A 21,269-nucleotide genomic window follows, 5' to 3' on the forward strand; every position below is an offset into this window, starting at 1 on the left:
GGTCAGGACATATTGATCCTACTGCAAAACCCTGGAGCCCTCGCCTGCTATCAACTGGCAACTATACATATCCACTATGTTACTGAATCATATGGACCTTGAGATTTTAATGCTTATAAGAATTATATCATTTAAACATTATGATCAAAAATTATAATCAATTATTAATTCTGTTTACAAAGATTATTTTTATACTTACTCGTCAAAGAAAACAGTTGAAGAAGCATTTTGGCGGAATACCCAATTCACTCTACAAAAAGAAAAATGAAGATCATAAAGAAAAGAAAACATTAAAATTAAAAGAAAAATAGCAAAGAATAATTTAAGTAAGATTTGATTAAATGGAACCTAACTGAACTTAAGTGTTCATCAAAAGTCGGAGAAACGGCCGTCATAAGCAGTTACGTACACTTCATCATACTTAACTATTCATATTTTACATACACCTATCTGTAAAAATATGTGAATTTATTGGGGTAAAAATTTATAGAAATAATCTTTTAAATGGAGTAGGAATATTTACAGTAAAATTTCTATATGACGACTGAAATGACAGGATTTCTGTTTACGTAAGGAGAAGATATGGAATGATAAACACAGCTTAGAATAAGTGGGTCTTAATACTAAAACTGTGAATAACTTACTAGAAATAGCTAAAATACATTCTTGTCCAGTTAAATAAATAAATACAGTTTAATTTATAATGAAATTTAAAATGAAAAATCGTACACTAACTATTTCAAAGATTTTCTCACAATCTGTATTCTTTATATATTAGTCGGGAATTTCTCAAGGCTTTCATTTGACGTAACTACCGGGTTAAACTACAGTGACTATATTACTGATTACCGTATTGAATCGCGAGTGTTGCATAGATAAACCCATGAAAAATTATCTGTGAGATTCCGTTCAACGAAGGAGTTTTAATACATCTCCTTCATCGTAATTGCTAAATAAATGCGAATATTGCTTTTTAATCGAAATTGGGCTGTTTAACTCTTTGCCATCTATCATTCTAGTGTGGATCTTGATATCTTAAGACGGTAGCTTCAGGACTTTCAAAGAAATGACCTTTATGCCTATGTTTCCTTTCTTAGATATGGCAGGTTACCAAACGGTTACATCGCTCAGTCCAATAAGCATGGTATCTGTGCCCAATAACAACCATAAAAGCCGTTACGGGTACAGTTCTTAAGTCATTTAACAGTTCTAGATATTTAAGCACTTAATCACAAAAACAGTAAAATGCATATTAAAAATTTACGTTGGAAAAAATAATAAACGCATTTCTGCGAAAAATTGCTGAAGTACCAGGTAGTAACATTTAAAAGTTGCTTTAAAAAAACTGCAGAAAAAGGTGGAAAAAATCAGGAGTTTTACCATAAATTAAGGAATAAGCTAAATTTCTTTCTGTAGTGTCACTAGTAACTTAATATTTAATTATTTGTTTTGCGATTTGAAGAAGTGTATGAGTAACTCTTATAAGGTATTGTATTTACTTTCTCCCTCCTTACAGCATGCCCTCGTGGTTTAACGGGTAGCACACTAGGCACGTATTCAAGAGGTCAATGTTCGAGTCCCGGCGAGGCCATTGCTCATTTTTCACGTCTCCATCTTCAAAGCAAAAACAAACAAAAAAATATAATGTCTCGACAGTGGCGCCCTAATTAAAAGGTAGTGGATGACGATTCTTCAGCACCAGGATTTGGCGACTGGCTCCTCTAATCCTCAGTCGCCCTTTAAAAAGGGGAATACATAAGGTATTTTCTTCTCCTTTCTGCATGCCTTCCTGGTGTAACGGCAGCACACTTGGCGCATATTTGAGAAGTCTAGGTTCGAGTCCTGGTGAGGGTGCTCATTTTTCACATCTCCTGTTTCCAAAAAGTCCTAATGTTTCTACGCCCTTAAGGAGTGCAGTTGTTGGTAGGTCTAAACCAATGAATATTAGCGATACTTTAAGGAAAATTATTCTTTAATGCTTGAGAAAAACATAAATGGGATGATGTAATTCAAATATCTGTACATAAAATTGAGATATGAATTCGAAACTTCAGCTGTATAACTAGTTAGTTAAATCCTGGGTGTGGAGAATCATCATTCACCAAATCCTGGGTGTGGAGAATCTGGGTGACCGAACTAAACTCACCTTTTAGTTCGGCCGCCACTGTAGAGACATTAGGATTTTTTTAAAGCAGGAGTCATGGAAAATGAGCAACGTATTCGCCGGGAATCGAACCAGGACCTCTGGAAATACGCGTCCAGCGTGCAGACCACCACACCACGTAGGCCTGCCAAGAAGGCGGGAGAAGTACCTTGTAACGTTAATAAGACATATTTGTAAAGTACCGTAACCTTTCCATTCAAAACCTGTAAACCACTTATGTCTGTAGTATTTCCGCAATATATCTTACTACTGTATAACATCAATAAACTGCGATGAATAAGGTCAGAATATAATCAGAGAGATATTATTTTTTTTCAGAGAATGATAATTTGAGCAGCTTTCAAGAAATATTCTTTGAAAGGATCTGAAATTCATTTGGCATTATCATTTCGTTTGGAATACAAATTTTTAAATGATCCTTGTGACTCATTTAGGTGGGTTATCTTGTTCTCTTTGACTTCACTTGTAACATTAAAGTAATTTTATGACATAAAGTTGTAAAAGGGTGTCAGATATTTCGTTTCGAATGTTTTCATTACTCGATTTTTCAGAACTCTCACTTTCTTATTATAGAATCGGTTTTGACAAACACTTTGAAAACAGTTACGGATGTGGTCTGCAATTCTAAATTGAATTTATTTATTTTTGAGAATCTGTCAGATAGTTATGCAAGTCTTTGAAAACATTCATCACTGTAACATTTCAGACTTAACTGAAATGGATGGTTTTCAGATAAGTGCTTGGGGAAGACATTAATAATTTATTTGAAGTTTTTATCCAAGATAGTTTTAGTTCTGAACGATGATCTAATTTAAAACCCTATATGCATTTTTACATAACTTACATACTTAAAAACATGTAAATTTTTACCCCATATACATTTAAATATATTTTAAACCCCATATACATTTTTACATACTTTGAAAACAGTTTTACTTTTATCATATTTCAAAGAACGGAAGTTAATTTAAAACAAAACTTCACAGTTTTCAGACTGATTTGAATATTACAATTGTAAACAAAGAGAACATTTTGACTGATTTAATGATTCAATCAATATTGAAAACATGACTGGCTGGCTATTGTTTTATATAATCTGTGGTGACAGAGTGAAAAGAAATGTCTAGTTACCAATAATTAAATTGCTTTTATATATATTTTAGTGAATACCGGTCACATCAGGTATTCTTTCAATTGCTTTCCTTTTATTTAAAGAAAAATTCTAAATATTTCCCTTTTTACTTCTTTGTACGAACTAAAGTAAGTATAACAACTTCCAAAAAATTTCGGTTATCAGATTTTAACGGAAATATCCATTTCGAGAGTTTCCGAAACCCTTTTGACTATTTTTTGCGTGACTTTTGTAGGTATGGTCAGAATAAAAAACAGTTCTTTTTCCAAAACGGATTGTAAAATGTATTTTTTGTGACCTCCGTACGTATGTAAGCATTTATCTTGCGTAACTCAAAAATGCTCAGCCGTAGACCGTTGAAATTTTACGTATACTACATGTTGTAACATCTAGTTGTGCACCTCTCTTTTTTATTGAAATCGGCAGTACCAAAAATATATATACATATATATGTAAATGTATGTATCAGTATATGTATTAATCATATATATATATATATATTGAAAACATTAATATTGAAAACATGAATATATTGGAAACATGAATATATATATATCATCTATACATACATACACACATATATGCATACATACATACAATACATACATACGCACATACAATACATACTTACATACCCTTTACTCGGCTTGGAAGTCTTTACCTGACCATTGTTTTCGCAATCGTTGGCTGTAGCCATACACTTCGAGCTACAAAAGTGTTTTAAATTACAAAAAAAAAAAAAAAAAAAAAAAAAAAAAAAAAAAAAAAAATCATGTTCTAGTAATGTCAAATCAAAAGCAAATGGGCAAATAATTAAATATGAGTTTAAATACGGTTTCTATGCTTATTTTTGAGAAAGTGTTATACTCGTTATGAAGAAATAAAATTTCAAGAAGTTTGACACCCGTAAGAAAAAAATGAACCGGGATATTTAATCTAAAAAATTTACAATTTTTGATGTCATTTTCAACTTGCTTTAAGGAACCCGTTAGTTAAGTTAGAATAATTAGAGAAGATAAGTTTAAATGAAATGTGTATATGTGTATAATTTAATAGGTCGTACAAGGAAGCCATGTGGTATCCACATCAGATTATTTTATCAGAATTTATTGTGACATTATAACACTTTCTGCCATATTTGTTTACTTTGTCTCGCACGGTTGGCTAAGCCAGCACTTAGTCTGAGAGGTACGCGTACTACAGTTTGGGAACCAATGAATTAACTTACTAATATTGAGGAAAATATTATTTAAGAATGTTATTTCCTTGCCCTCACTTTTACGTGCAGCTGCGCAGTGAAGGAAATGTATTGTAGTTTTCATTATTATTAGTAATGTTAAGTAGTTTTTTATAATTCCTTTTTATACACATGTAATATTATTTTTTATTCTATATCTAGGAAAAATAACTAAAGACTGTAGAGTTATTAGGTTATTTTGAGCAGGAGATGGGAAAAATCCGCAATGCCCTAGCCCAGACTCGAGCCTGAACGTCTTGAATGCGCGCCGAGTGTGCTACGGTTACAGTACGAAGGTATGCGGAAAGGAGGGAGTATGGACTACCACGTCTAGATGTCTTGCAGTCGGTTATATGGGCAGGATATAACACCACTTGTGAAATTGACAGAAATAAACACACAGTTTCTTACGAGATTAGCTTCATCAAGAAAGAAATCATCTTAGCTCTTATTTGTAGAGTGAATGGTCCCGGTCTGATGCCTTATCCAAGGTCTTTGAAATTTTCATAACAAAGAATAATTCAACTGATTTTCCGTAAAAACGTTTAAACGCAAAATCGAAATTAAATGAAATATTATTATTATTATGTATTATTTAAAAGAAATCTTCGTTCAGAAAATCCTACTGTATTGAAAACAATGTAAGCTTATTTGTTTAACTAGTAACTGAAAAGCAGGCTGGTGCTATCTCTCTAAACGAAGGAAGTTTTCGTAGAGCTCTTTTGAGGAAAACTACAAGTATTTTATACTATAAGGTATTTTCCCCCTCTTTTCCGCATGCCTTCGTGGTATAATTGAAAGCATACTCGTCACGAATTGGAGAGTTCTAGGGCTCGAGTCTCGGTGAGGACGTTGCACATTTTTCACCTCTCATGCTCCAAATAAAACCAATTCATTCTACAATACTCATGGAAAAGACTAAAAATGCCCATCCGTGTCAGTCGCTTTGTCGGAATTTGAAGCCTATTTGAACTATCAGAGGTCAGCTACATTGCCCACTCATAATGTAAGAATATGTTAGTTACTGTTAAGAAAAATTGATCTGAGGATGTAAGTATTCTTTAAGAGAAAGATATTAATGTCAGAAGAAGGTAGTTTCTTTATTTTAAAATTTATAAATCTAATATATCAAGTATATGGTCAAAAAATATTATGACTTTTTAAAACAAAGTATCTGTTTTTCATATTATTAGTCCAAAGGGATTTCAGTCCCGAAGGACTATTACTTTCGTTTTGGCATTTTGCGTCGGACTCATAAATGTCGGTTCACTTTTCAAACTGTTGCCACAAAATGTTAGAGTCCTGCATTATATTTGAAGAAATTAAATAATGAAAAATCTGCATAAATGTATGCATATTTCTCGTATTGTGATAAAACAACGGTACATAGAACAATCGAATTTTGAATGACGTAATCCTACTACGAATATGGGCATCTGGAATCCCAAATTTGAAATTTGGAATTTGTTTTATTATCGATTTCATATTTTGTAAAACTTTAACGAATTTTTGAGTAACAAACTCAACTATTTAAAAGCGAGCAATGGCAACACTCTACGGGAGAAAAAAAAAACTTTTTTATCTCCAGCGCTTTGAACTGTGTATCGGAAATTATAAAGATATGCTCATTTTAAAATTATTTCGCAACACTGCTATTGAACTAAATTTTATGGTTTAAGTGCAAAGAACATGATATTTAATAAATAAAAATCGCCACACTAAACTTTAAAAAAAAAAAAAAAAAAAAAAAAAAAAAAAACGCCCCTTTGGACGTAATTTAAAATCTGAAATATTTCAGGTTTTTTGTTTTTTAATAATTACCTTATCTCAGGTCATTTTGAATGGTATTTTACCTAAGTAGCATGATAATAGTTTCATTAACTTAGATCGCTAGGTGTGAATTACAGGAAGAAAAGGAGGTATTTTTAAATCCTTAACGAGTTTTGTAATCATGAAATAATTGTCTAGGGCAACTAAAATTTAATCGTAATGATAAAATACATCTCTACTTTACTTGTAATCGCACAGAGGAAGCACTTATCTAAATCAGCCAAATTCTAATCGTGTAGGACCTCTTATTTATTTCAGCATTTCTAATGTCACTGAGTGTAGACACATATTAGATTATTTTGAAGCAGGAGAGGTGAAAAATGTCCTATTCCCTTGCCGGAACTCGAACCTAGATCTCTCGAATACGCGCCAGGTGTGCTACTATTACACTACGAAAATATGCTGGAAAGAGGGAGAAAATACTTTATATACTACCACTTTTTTAAAAGTGATGATTATCGTGCACCACTATTTTATTTCGGGCGCCTCTGTAGAGTCATTAGTTTTTTTTTTTTTTTTTTTTTTTTTTTATAATGAAGACGTGAAAAATGTGCAGTGGCTTTGCCGGAGTCGAATCTGAACCTCTCGAATACTCTCTGAATGTGCTACTCTTATACCACAAAGGTAAGGAGGGAAAAATAGCTTATAAGTGACATAAGAATATTTCAGCGAATTACCCTTATCAAAATTTTATTTTTATTGCATTATATCATGCATAATTCGCTCTATCTTTTTTTATTTTTGTTTAACTGTACTTATTTTGATCAGCATTAAAAGATATAACTCAAGGTATTTACTTTATCTGAAACAGAATATTCACTGCTTTTGGGACATTAAAAAAGTATAATTTGTAAAAGCGATACTGTCCGTATCGCTAAAAATTGCATACGAAAAGCAAATTGAATTCATTTTAAGACTTTGTCCCTCGAAAGATAAAATGATTTGCTTTTCCACTTAACGGGTGCAAGAGTAGAAAATTCATTATCTACCAACTATCAGCTTCCTCTGCTATTTGGCTGATAGCCGAAGCAGACTTAAAATAGATAGATAATATGTTATTTTACGTTTAGTAGCTTAGATACTATCCACCATTTTTCCTTGCAGATATGACGTTAGGATTAAAGGGGTTTTAATGCAAGGTCATAACAAAGTTTCCTTTTTTTTAAAATTTGCAGTTTAAATGTTTTATACGAAACGTAATACATAAACATTTATTTATGGTTTTATAAACTAGTAGAACATTGAAAGCATTTACTGTTTGAAGGTAATATTAAGAGTTATATTTAATGGTTTGGTTTGGTTTATTAGATTACGGCAAAGCACTCGAGGGCTATCTGCCTTAAGGGAGGGATGCCTTCGTGGAGGACATTTTAAGAGAAACTGGCTCGTATACACGTTACACATGGGGAAACCACGAAAACACCCATGCAGCCAGCCCGTTCGCGGGATTCGAACCTCGGACCGAACTACCAGTGTTCAGCGACGTTACCGCTCGGCCGCTGGTAGGCCCAGTTATATTTAATGAAATATACTTATTGTAATATAGATTAGGTTATTTTATAAGGTATTTCTCCCACTTTCTTAGCGTGCCTTCGTGGTGTAATGGTTCTGCACGCTGGGCCGGTATTCCAGAGGTCCGTGATTCGATTCCCGGGGAAGGCGGTTACATATTTTTCATCTTGCTTGTTTCCAAAAATACCTAATGTCTCTACAACTTGACTAAGACAAAGCACATGAAGGCTTTGCCATAGGCATTTGTCTAAGGGCAGAGATAGGGATGCCTTTATGGAGGTGTTTCTAAGATAAACTGACTGATACTCAAATTACGCATGAGGAAAATCATGGGAAGCACCATCAGCCAGCTTGTTAACCTGAGCTCAAAACCGGCACGAACTACAAATTTTCAGCAGGCTTATCCACTCAGCGACTGGTGGGCCTTATAATAACATAAGACATACTTGTTGTTGTTGTTAATCCTCGAGTCCAACTTCGGCTAATCTTTGGAATATGGTAACAGGTAGTTTGGGACATTTTGGTAAGGCGATAAAGGTTACTAGCTAGGACTTTAGCAGTGTACATGGATAAAGTCAAGAGTGTGTGCAATGCCATTTTTGTGCAATTCTGAGATGGTTTTTTAAGTGAAAATAGGTCGACGTGTACATGGATACCGTGTATGTGCAATTCTTAAAATCGCGGCAAGCAGTGGGCGATTCTGCACTTTCTCCCAATTTCGCACCTAATCTTCGTCGTGATTAAGCACTTTTGTTCCATAAAAGTTCTAGCATAAGCGTAATTCGGCTAGCAGATTGTTGGAAAAAATGTTGAGTAAAAAAAAAAAAAAAAAAGTGCCTTTACTTCGTGAAAGCAAAATGGCGTCCAAAAACAAACTAGCCGGTTGCTGTAGCAGGGTGCTCGCCAAATGTTCGCCAAAAAATCGCCAAGTTACCATAATCCGAAGATTAGCCCCAACTTCTGCTAGACGAGATCCACAAGTTTATTCACCTTCAAAAAGTCATAGACTAGCATAGGAAGCTTTAATAGGTCGTGCTTACATTATAGCAAAAGGCACACAAAATATTCTGAATTTTTAAAAAGTCAACAAAGCCAGTCTCCAAGATACATTTTACATGAATAGAAATTTTCCAGAAAGCTAATTTAATATTTTCCCTAATATTATGTCTAATGAAGACTAGACATAATTGTTTAATCTTGATTTCAGACATCGATATTTAGATGTCAAATTCCTAGCATTGCCCTTATGAAATTAAATAAATTCTGCCTTCTTTTACCTATGGCTTTTTATGCATTGGTTTTGCAGAAGAAACATACCTGTTTTATTACGCTGTTGTTCATATAGTAAAGACAGCAGAGTTTCTAAAATTTTCTCCAAAACCAATTAAGTTTTTTCGGAATTTGGACGTTGAATCGTTGATCCTAACTAAGGCAAGGCAAATTAGGACTGTGTAACTAAGATCTTAGTCTACCTTATTCTACTTTCACAGGAGACAAGGAGCATAAGAGACATCTGCCTACAGGAATTTAAGGGAAAAAAAAAAAAGCTGGCTAGTAATTGCGTAGTCCTGGGAAAACAACAAAGATATGCACTCAGCAATCTGAGTATCTGGTTTCAGGATACCCATCTAGGCCGAACTTTCAGAGGTTGGTGATCTTATACATTCTCAGGCATTATGCAAAATTATATAAAAGAAAACATATGTGGACACCACTATACTTCCTTGTACGAATAGTGTACGTATTTTTTCCTGCCTTTCATTTAAACTTATTTCCTCGAATTATTGTAACTTATTTAAGCGGTGCTTCAAGTTGAAAATGACATAAAAAATTGAAGAATTTGAAGTTTAATGTCCCGAAAAATTTTGGTCATTCAAATTTCTTTTCTTTTTATTTCTTCATAACGAGTATAAAACTTTCTCAAACATAAGTATAGAAAACAGGAGACCTTATTAAAAGATAGGTTTCGTTACTAGTCGAAAATTGTTTTTGAAATATGAATTTGCCAAAACATGAATGTTTTCGTCATTTAAAACACTTCTGTAATTAGAAGTATATAACTAGGACCAACGATTACGAAAATAAAAGCCTTATGAGGACTTTTAAGCCGGATGAAGACTTTTAAGCCGGGTAAGGTTGTATGTATATATATATATACTTCTGTTACTGCCGATTGCAATAGAAAAGGACGGTACACAACTAGATATTACAACAGTCCTATTTACAAAATTTCAACGTTCTACGATTAATTGTTTTTAAGTTATGGGAGATACGTACATATGTACGTACAAACGTCACGAAAAAATTTCTTTTGAATGCATCTTAAATCCATTTTACAGTCCAGTCTGGAATAAAGAATCTTTTATTCTATCCATACGTACAGACGTCAAGCAAAAAATAGTCAAGATGGATTAGGGAGCAGTCAAACTGGATATTTGTGTTGATATCTGATAACTGAAATTCTTAGAGATTACAGTACCATGATGTTAATATTATTTCCAGATGAGAAAACAGTACGTTACCCTTAAGCAAGTCGTATCGAAATCATACTTTAAGCAATTCGTTACATTATTTATATCGATTTAAATGTGTCTTTTATTCTATGAACTTTCGATTATTGGTATCCAAACTGGTTAACTTCCTTCTCTGGTTTTATACAACTGAAATATCCTTATGATAACAAAAGATCCTTATAAAAACTTACAAAAATGATTTTAACTACAGTTAATAAATTAAATAACAAATAATCAAAAACAGAGTGACTCCATTTCCCCGAAACACATGAACAGATTTAAAAAACTGTGCAAAATGTTTGTAAAAAATCCGAATTTTGTTTCCTACGTTCCACTTTTATCAATATGAAAATTTTTGATTGGCAAAAGGAGAGAAGTTAGATAACGAGGGTTACTTACGAAAACCATGATAAAAGTTTCTAAAAGTTTTATCGATATTATTTTTTATCATACCTGAAAACATGCACCTGTCATTTCGTATGCGCATGACCACCGAGAAATGTCATTGTAGATAACCCAGAATGTCAAAAATATTTTTAATGGCATGTGTACACTGTAACGGCGCATTGGCGAGTGAGTGAGTGAGAGCCACCAAGGAAGACCATTGGCCTGGCCTTAGCCTCACAGTGTGTTATCTTCCTGGCAGAAACCATCTACTTTCTGCTCCACCTTGCTCCGGGAACGCAGCCGAATAGACGGCTAAGAGCCTCATAAAGTCTCCATGTAAGCTTGGATGTTGTTGTTCGAGGAAAGCGTATTCTGTTAGGAACTACTTAAAATTAAACAAAGAAGCAATCAAAAGACTGTTAAGAATCTCTGTTAGAATAGACAGAAACTTGTATTAAATAAAGTAAAGAAAGGAGGATTCTGCCTGAAAAATTAACTGCCGTGGATTTTCTGGACTTGCTAAATGTCTACATGCGGATGCTAATCCTGGCACAACTGTCATATATTTATGGGGCTTTTGTAAAGTTATTGGTCCTGCATGGAGAAAAGATGTAGCCTATTAAATTATTGAACAGAGTAAATTAAAAGAAAAAAAGAAAAGAAAAAAAGAAAACAAACAAAAAAATTATACTATTGAGTGTTAGCTAAAAGGGATTTGCTGACGTTAAATCCCCCATGCGTGGTTCGAGTAGTATGCATCGCTCACGAACACGTTTCTCAACAACATGTATTTTATGTATCGGACTACGCACCAAAAGAAAGTAGCTGATCAAAGAAGGTATTCGAGAGACATTTTCTGCACTTCTTTTGAGTAGGTGCTGCATTTTAGCTGCAGCCCCATAATGATGAATTGGGACAATATCTGTTAATAAATGATAAAGACTATGTGTCACCATTCACGATCAACTGGAATGAACGCAGCAGCTCTGAAAGTAAAACTCATGTCGGAGAGCTCTGTTTTCGTGTAGCGATGAATACTACTGGAAATCCACAAGAGGAATGAAGAATTATGCCAGCAAATTCTTTTATCTACCACTCACTAGCGCTCTTTACGACTTTACGCGGCCCTCCTACACGGTATAGCTGCGTACTGAAGGGTCCGGATTCGAACTTCAGAGAAGGTATGGATGTTTGTAAATGCATAGGGTCTTTGCGGCATGAAGGCGCTCTAAGTATCTGGCGAGCCGAAAGTTCTTTCGAGAGGTTGTTGGTAGGGAAAGTGGCGTGGGAGATCCTCGGAGTGTTCTCCATCAAAATTGGGCAGGGAACTGGGGAAAGTCGTACTGCCACCTGTATAATGCTCAAGGCTCTTGACAGCGACAGGCGCAATCTTGCTCTTCTTACCACGAAGAAAATTCATGGGCTTGTTCTGATGTTACTGTCAGACAACTGAGTAACTTTGTAATTTATATTGTACGTCTACAATCATATTTAAGGAATTAAAGCAAGTCAGTATCAAAATTTTGTACCTTTTCTACGTAACTTTGTAATTTATATTGTACGTCTACAATCATATTTAAGGAATTAAAGCAAGTCAGTATCAAAATTTTGTACCTTTTCTACGTAACTTTGTAATTTATATTGTACGTCTACAATCATATTTAAGGAATTAAAGCAAGTCAGTATCAAAATTTTGTACCTTTTCTACGTAACTTTGTAATTTATATTGTACGTCTACAATCATATTTAAGGAATTAAAGCAAGTCAGTATCAAAATTTTGTACCTTTTCTACGTAACTTTGTAATTTATATTGTACGTCTACAATCATATTTAAGGAATTAAAGCAAGTCAGTATCAAAATTTTGTACCTTTTCTACGTAACTTTGTAATTTATATTGTACGTCTACAATCATATTTAAGGAATTAAAGCAAGTCAGTATCAAAATTTTGTACCTTTTCTACGTAACTTTGTAATTTATATTGTACGTCTACAATCATATTTAAGGAATTAAAGCAAGTCAGTATCAAAATTTTGTACCTTTTCTACGTAACTTTGTAATTTATATTGTACGTCTACAATCATATTTAAGGAATTAAAGCAAGTCAGTATCAAAATTTTGTACCTTTTCTACGTAACTTTGTAATTTATATTGTACGTCTACAATCATATTTAAGGAATTAAAGCAAGTCAGTATCAAAATTTTGTACCTTTTCTACGTAACTTTGTAATTTATATTGTACGTCTACAATCATATTTAAGGAATTAAAGCAAGTCAGTATCAAAATTTTGTACCTTTTCTACGTAACTTTGTAATTTATATTGTACGTCTACAATCATATTTAAGGAATTAAAGCAAGTCAGTATCAAAATTTTGTACCTTTTCTACGTAACTTTGTAATTTATATTGTACGTCTACAATCATATTTAAGGAATTAAAGCAAGTCAGTATCAAAATTTTGTACCTTTTCTACGTAACTTTGTAATTTATATTGTACGTCTACAATCATATTTAAGGAATTAAAGCAAGTCAGTATCAAAATTTTGTACCTTTTCTACGTAACTTTGTAATTTATATTGTACGTCTACAATCATATTTAAGGAATTAAAGCAAGTCAGTATCAAAATTTTGTACCTTTTCTACGTAACTTTGTAATTTATATTGTACGTCTACAATCATATTTAAGGAATTAAAGCAAGTCAGTATCAAAATTTTGTACCTTTTCTACGTAACTTTGTAATTTATATTGTACGTCTACAATCATATTTAAGGAATTAAAGCAAGTCAGTATCAAAATTTTGTACCTTTTCTACGTAACTTTGTAATTTATATTGTACGTCTACAATCATATTTAAGGAATTAAAGCAAGTCAGTATCAAAATTTTGTACCTTTTCTACGTAACTTTGTAATTTATATTGTACGTCTACAATCATATTTAAGGAATTAAAGCAAGTCAGTATCAAAATTTTGTACCTTTTCTACGTAACTTTGTAATTTATATTGTACGTCTACAATCATATTTAAGGAATTAAAGCAAGTCAGTATCAAAATTTTGTACCTTTTCTACGTAACTTTGTAATTTATATTGTACGTCTACAATCATATTTAAGGAATTAAAGCAAGTCAGTATCAAAATTTTGTACCTTTTCTACGTAACTTTGTAATTTATATTGTACGTCTACAATCATATTTAAGGAATTAAAGCAAGTCAGTATCAAAATTTTGTACCTTTTCTACGTAACTTTGTAATTTATATTGTACGTCTACAATCATATTTAAGGAATTAAAGCAAGTCAGTATCAAAATTTTGTACCTTTTCTACGTAACTTTGTAATTTATATTGTACGTCTACAATCATATTTAAGGAATTAAAGCAAGTCAGTATCAAAATTTTGTACCTTTTCTACGTAACTTTGTAATTTATATTGTACGTCTACAATCATATTTAAGGAATTAAAGCAAGTCAGTATCAAAATTTTGTACCTTTTCTACGTAACTTTGTAATTTATATTGTACGTCTACAATCATATTTAAGGAATTAAAGCAAGTCAGTATCAAAATTTTGTACCTTTTCTACGTAACTTTGTAATTTATATTGTACGTCTACAATCATATTTAAGGAATTAAAGCAAGTCAGTATCAAAATTTTGTACCTTTTCTACGTAACTTTGTAATTTATATTGTACGTCTACAATCATATTTAAGGAATTAAAGCAAGTCAGTATCAAAATTGAAAGAAAGTGCATTGCTGTTCTTCAATGATTTGCATTGCAATAACAAAGTTAATAATTTTTATCGCTCTCAGTATTAACATGAATGTTCTGTTTGCTTTCTTGTACGCTTAACTATCATTAAAATGCAATTCAGAGCTAGAAAATTTGTAAAATATAAATTAAGATTAAAAATATAAAGATGAAATGCGATAATGAATACCAAGTACACTCCAACTTTTCATAAAACAAGAAAAAGAAGTCAGAGGTAAAAAATAACTGAAAAAATTAACATTAGGATCTGAATCTTTGAAACGTATGACAGATTTTCGTTATCATCGCAAATGTTTCTTGAAATCATTGAAATAAGTTGAAAGAAAACATAAACTTTTGTTAGGTTTTTGATCATGTAGAACTTCTCTTTCCATAAAATGCACAGCATCGTATTTTTTATTTTACTTTCAAATGCTAAAATCTAACATATATTTCTTTGTTTTTCTATAGTGATTCTACAAGAAGAATGCAACATAATTACAAACCTTTTAGCATACCAACATGCGTCTATTTTTAATTTAGAATAAAAGTAAATGACAATAAATCATAAGTTTGTGAAACTGTATGAAATTTATCAAGCCTAAATTAACGTTACTAACAGCGTATACTCTTATCATTTAACGCTGCATCTAAGTAGAAATGTCTGCTCATTAATATCATAAATTATGTCCACGATATGCTGTTTCAATTAGATATTCCCCAAGATGGTATACGATTTATAGACACTATTTAGTTGCTCATCGAATTCATTAATTAACCTTCTTAGGAAAAGGCTTGTAAAAGTGTGTTTATCGCTCAATATACCAGACATCCACATTCACGAACGTAGTAAATACAAGAGAAGTAAAGAAGGATATTGTTAATGAATTTAGTACAGCTCGAAAGGTGCAGAATAATTATTACCTGTGAGATACATACACTGACGTTTCAAAAGTAATGGGATATACTGATATTCCAAAAGGCATGGAATACACTGACGCTCCAAAAGTCATGAGATAGAATATACAAATTTATAAGCTGACTTTGCATTGCATTAAAAGAGTACAAAAAACGAAATAACTGCAATTTACTGGATTTCAGATAGGTCTTGTGAAATGTTTAGAGTAATTAAACGAGTTTTAACTCTGAATTATAGTTGGAATCCGAAACATTTGAGAGTGTTATTGAAACTCCTGAGATTTTATTCACAGTGTTAGGAGTTGTACATGGTGAAGGATATCACATCCGACATATAGGACTGAGCAATGGCTGGTTGCATCTACTAAATGAGAGAGACTTGAAGCATCTGAGCAGATGAATTAACTGACTGCTAAACCTAACGAGAGACGCATTAGAGACGCGTCTGCAAGGACTGTACGGCGAAATTTGGCGTTGATCGGGTGTGGCAGTAGATGGTAGAATGTCTTTATTAACAGAACAACAAAGGTTTTAGTGTTTCACCCGTACTTGTGAACATGTGCCTTTATCTTTAGATGTAGATGACAGGAAAAAGTTAGCGTGATTCATGGCTACATTTCTGGTCAATATGAATTAATAGTCTGGTTTGAGTTGGCGCAAACTCCAGGAGGCTTTGCTGACAAAACCTTGTGCAAGTTGGTGAAGGTTCCACAACAGTGTGGGGCATATTTATCTGACATGTATTAGGTCTCTTGATCAAACATGGTCTCTTGATGTCAAGCTCGTTCTTGACAGGAAATTGTTATGTTCAGCAGCCTGGTAATTATTTGCAACTCTTTATGGACTTTGTGTACCACCATAACAACAGGATATTATAAGATAATAATACGGACTTAGATTGCTTATGAATGATCTGAGGAGCATTCTGACTGATTCCGGCATTACTTCGGTCACTTAAATCACTCGACAAGAATTCCGTAGAGTATATCTGAAATACGATTGATAGAAGCATTTGTGGACAAGATCCAGCAGCTGTTACAGCGACGAAAATATGGGCGGCTATCAAGATAGTATGCCTAAGCATCTTCTTTGAGAACTTCTACCGGATAATTCAGTTCATATAAAGTTAAACTGCTGCAGTTCACCTAATTAAACAGACCACACACGGAATTAAACAGGTATTCTATGACCTTTAGTGTTTTAGTATACTAAAGCGTAATCTTCCATTTTCAATGTCCTCACTTTGTCAAGATGTACGAATGTCTGTATCATTGGTTACGGAAAACTGCTCATAGTGGCATTTTTTGCTCTTAATTTATCTTCTATTAAGAAATGGGATTGTCAGCGGTTAATGAATTTGTATGTAACTTTATATTCATTACCAGATGATACGTAAAAGTCAACTTTACTTTAACCTACAATATAGAAGGAATATTTTTACATATGATTTCCTTGAATATTTTGAATTAGATAACCTTACTTTTATATTTTTTACCGCATGTTAAAATATAAATGAATTTCAACCTGATTTACCATTTTCATCCAAAACTGGAAATAATGATGGTATTTGACAAATTATTTAAAAATGAAAATTGATTAGCTGTAAATTTCATTACAATGTATCCGTAAGCGACTTGGCTTCAACAGTAACAGTGATTGCACAATCCTAACAAGTTCAAATATCAAACAAATGACTACGGTGACACCTAACGCCCTCTATTAGCAAAAAGGAAAATTATTATGAATGAATTAACTGCTCAGAAGCAACTAGATAATTGCAGTCAGTAAAATCGCTAAAGAAATTTTATAATTTTGAAGTTGGGGAAAAGTTTAGGAAAATGTAACTGAAAAATTGACGATTAACAGGATAAATTTTGTAAAAGAAAGGTCAAAGACAGTACAGAAGTCCTAAAATGGCAAATAACGAAAGATTTATTAACGTTTTCTATCGAAAAGTAAATTATCTCCGTTAAAAGTGAAAGAGAGAGGTTTGTGCATGTCTAAGAAACCAAAAGAACAAAGCATGATCTTAAAATGACAGCAACAGGTAAGTAGCTAACTAACGCATATTTTGCGCAAAGTTATTACCCAGTTATTTACAAAGTTACTTAGTTAAATGTGACGCTCATCATAATCCATGTATTACTGCAGTCCTATTGAAGCCAAAATGAATAGTTTCATTCGGAGAGGACTTTACAAGAGTGTCTTATTGTAAGAGCAATGGAACAGGTCGGCCAGTGTTCACTAACTTAGCAAACAAGGTTTTTCTTTAGAACAATTTATTAATTTGAAAACAAAAAAGCAACCTTCATAAAGCCGGTCTTATGCCGGGGCTTCTTCTGAAAGAAGGATTTTTATTTACCTTAGCAACCAAACTAGTAAGCAAAAGCTTCTTCTTCAAAAGGAAACTAGTCCATATAGTATGAAACTTAGTCTTATAAATTAAAAAAAAATATTATATTCACAACTTTAATACCGGGATACCTTTGTGAAACCCTTTGCTTCTGCAAATCAGGTTATATTTATATAAGAGTTTCGGTGTTCTTACTCAGTCTCTTCGTCAATGGAGGTCCAACGGCGCCCATACTTTTATAATGACATAATGTATGACCACATACTTTTATAATGTATGACCACCTCTTTATGCACTTTTTGTTGTAGCTACCTTATATCACAGGATAAAATAAAGAAGCTGAGGTCACTACTGATGTCCGGTATGTAACCTGAGGTTATATGGTTTCCCTTAGTTCAATTAACCAATTATTCAAATTTTTGTTATCTTTTCTGAACTCCCCGACTTCTCCCCGAATTTCCTCGACAGGATGCAAATTTAATGTTAAGTGAAATGAATATTTAAACAGATGAATCTTGGAATTTATTCAGAGCATGTTTTCCTTAGCCAACGTATGTTACGAATCTGTCTTTGCTGTTACGCGGAGTTGCTGATACGCCATTTTGGCCTTTTCAATAATGAGGCACCCTAGTTAGCCTTAACTTAAAAGTTACTAATTCAGCACTACTCTTTAGCCTTGAATTTATTGTGCAACGATTCTCAAGTTCCACCGCAAGTTATCGGTGTTATTGTAAAGCATCAAGTACGTGCCTTTCTGTTCCCCCATAGTTGAAAATAATAAAAGGTTATTTTTACCCATCTTCTGTGGTTGCGTCCTTTAAGCCCGTGCAATAAGTCTCCAGGTTCTTTAGTAGAATCTCGCAGAGTTTATGTGGCCAAAGAGAGTACAATCCTATAAGGTCTTTTTCACACAGAATATGCTAAGTACAACCTAGCTTACGATAGACTGGATGAAAAATTTCTATAATATTCTTATAGAGTTAACGGAATTAGAGCTGTGTTAGCTATAATGAGATAAATAATGTTTATACATGCAATTAATTACTATTTTTGAAAGCAAAAGTAACACGTAAAATTACATTTGCACTGGCAGAAGTTATTGGATGCCTTTTAAAAAGTAAAAATTAATTATTCGTATTTTTCTTTGAAATTAAATGAATTAAAATTAATATTACTACAATCCAAAGTTTAATTATGTTTCTGTACCGAAATATTTTTAAAATCTAGGAAATTATCGATGACGAGGCAGGGAAATTCATGTCGAATGTATGAGAGTCACACCCTATTCGATATCTGTATAAAATTGAGAAGATATCGAAAATGGCAGATAGTAATCGCTGGAGACATTTTTCACTTGTTTATGTATGCTTTACCCTTTACATAAAAACCTATATTACAAAGAAAATGTAGTCTAGGTTTGAGGACTCATATTTATAACAAAATATCCTGAAATTACTTAATTAAAAAATAAGTCACTAGATAAATTTCAGACTTTATCAAAAGGCATCTTTTCCAGAAATTTTAAATTTTGATTAAATTTAAATGATCCTCTTGATCTTGGGAATAATCAATGAAAATTGATACGTAGAATAAAAGTACCCGTCAAGTACTTACCAGTCTTCTTCCTAAAGATGTATTCAGTCTCACCGCCCTGAAAAGAAAAGAACCGTTAAAAATAAATGCGCGCCTTATTGCAGGCAGGTAAAGCAAGTATGCTACACCTTTTCGGAACGGACGCAGATTGATAACGTGTTGGCATGGTAACTGTTAAGATAGCGAATTCATTTTTCCGCTGTATGAAGTCGAAAGTACAAGTACACTGTAGACTAAGGCTTTGTATTTACCTTTCCACCAAACCGATAATGATGCAGGGATTTTTTGCGGGAAAGTTACCGATTATAGAAAGCAGGTTATGGTTACAATGCAGGAAGGAAGAGGGTAATTTACCAAACATTGGTTTCAAAATGCAGGAAATTACTATAGTTCCTGAAAAATTTCTTAAATCTGATTCTTTTCTCGAACTCTTCATTAAGAGCGCTTCCAGAGTGCAATTTTCTTCTTCTTCTTCTTTTTTTTTTTTTTTTTTTTTCCCTCAATGGCGTGGCTCTCAGCCGACTTCGGCTTGGTCACAACTAAGGCCAGAAATGGTGGTCACTTTAATTTAGGAGGCAACTAATAGGTGGGCCACCTTTGCCTCCTATGAAGGGACGGACACATTCAACCATGCCTTCTCCGAGATTCGAACCCGGGCCCTTTGGTATCGCAATCGGCTCCCCTAACCAATACACCGTCTGGGCGGCTCCTCTTTGGAAGTAACAGATTTCAGTTCTTCTGATTTCTCTTCAGTGAGCTTCCCTTTGACTACTTCTAAGAACCCCCCCCCCCCACACACACACTCAACGTCTTCATTTTAGGCCAAGAAGTCACCAAACTAGGGTTGTACTATCATAAGACTAATAATAAAGAAATATGCAATGTGGTCAGTATTCCAATCAGATTGATTTTCTTTTCCAAAGATACATGTTGTGGTCATTGATTTTGATTAAGTCTATGCAGATACTATCTTTCACCAAAAGAACATTATGTATTTCTCTTATACACAAAAAAGTACAGAGTTTGAGGCGTAATAATATTTTTTGCTTAGTTAAATGTTTTGAGAAATTCTTTCCATAGCTGATTTTTTTAAAATAAATTAATTAAAATAAGAATTGCAAGTTTTTTAATTACGGAAATCAATTTTAAAATCAACAGATCATTGGCAATAAATAACAGGATAATTTACCTGGCATCTACTTCCTTGGCTTCGCTTTTCTGACGAAATGGTTTAAGACTTTATTTGTAAAAGACACAAAGCAATTCATTATCATTTATTTTTTAGCCAAAAGGAGCAACTTTCCCAGAAGGTCAATTAATTCCATTTTGGTCTTTTTAGTAGTGCACTACAAAACGGCGCTTCACTTTTCAAATTTTTGCCATTAAATATTAGAGCCCTGAATTATGTTTAAAGAAATAATGAAGGATCTGCATGAATGTATGTTTTTCTCGCATTGTGAAAAAACAGCGGCAGACACATGAAGAAATGGCGGCTAGAGACATCAAATTTTGAATAACGTAGTCCTCCCTCCTCCACTTGAATATGGGCAGCCTGAAATCCGAATTTTTAATTTTTAATTTGTCTTATTACCTATTTCACATTTTTTAAAACTTTAAAGAAATTGTAACCAACAGATTCAATGATTTCAAAGTAAAAAATAACAACACAGTTCGAAAAAAATTTTTTATCTCCAATTCGCGAGACTGTATCGGAAATTCTAAAGATACGCTCTTTTTAACTATTTTGCGATATTGCTGTTGAATTTAATTTTACGCTTCAAGTGCGAAGAACTGATATTTAATAAATAAAGGTAACACACAAAACGTTAAAAAACGCATTTTTGTATGTAATATAAAATCTGAAATTTTTCAGATTTTTTTTTTTT

General features: G+C 33.0%; 1 protein-coding gene across 1 annotated transcript in view; it reads right to left on the bottom strand.

Moving 5' to 3' along the window:
* The window catches only part of LOC118189215 (uncharacterized), an 85,017-nt gene extending 65,493 nt beyond the window's left edge, over nt 1–19,524 (bottom strand). The window contains exons 1-2 of the mRNA XM_085812893.1: nt 19,405–19,524; nt 200–250 (exon numbers count right to left, since the gene is read on the bottom strand). Coding sequence (XP_085669019.1) covers nt 200–227 — 28 coding nt within the window. The 5' untranslated portion in view covers nt 228–250; nt 19,405–19,524. The remainder of the gene's footprint in view (nt 1–199; nt 251–19,404) is intronic.
* Nucleotides 19,525–21,269: the final 1,745 nt, after the last annotated feature.

This window comes from Stegodyphus dumicola, chromosome 3 (assembly GCF_044657685.1).
Source record: "Stegodyphus dumicola isolate Sdum_Otavi_A_Nest chromosome 3, ASM4465768v1".
NCBI classification, from domain to species: Eukaryota; Metazoa; Arthropoda; class Arachnida; order Araneae; family Eresidae; genus Stegodyphus; species Stegodyphus dumicola.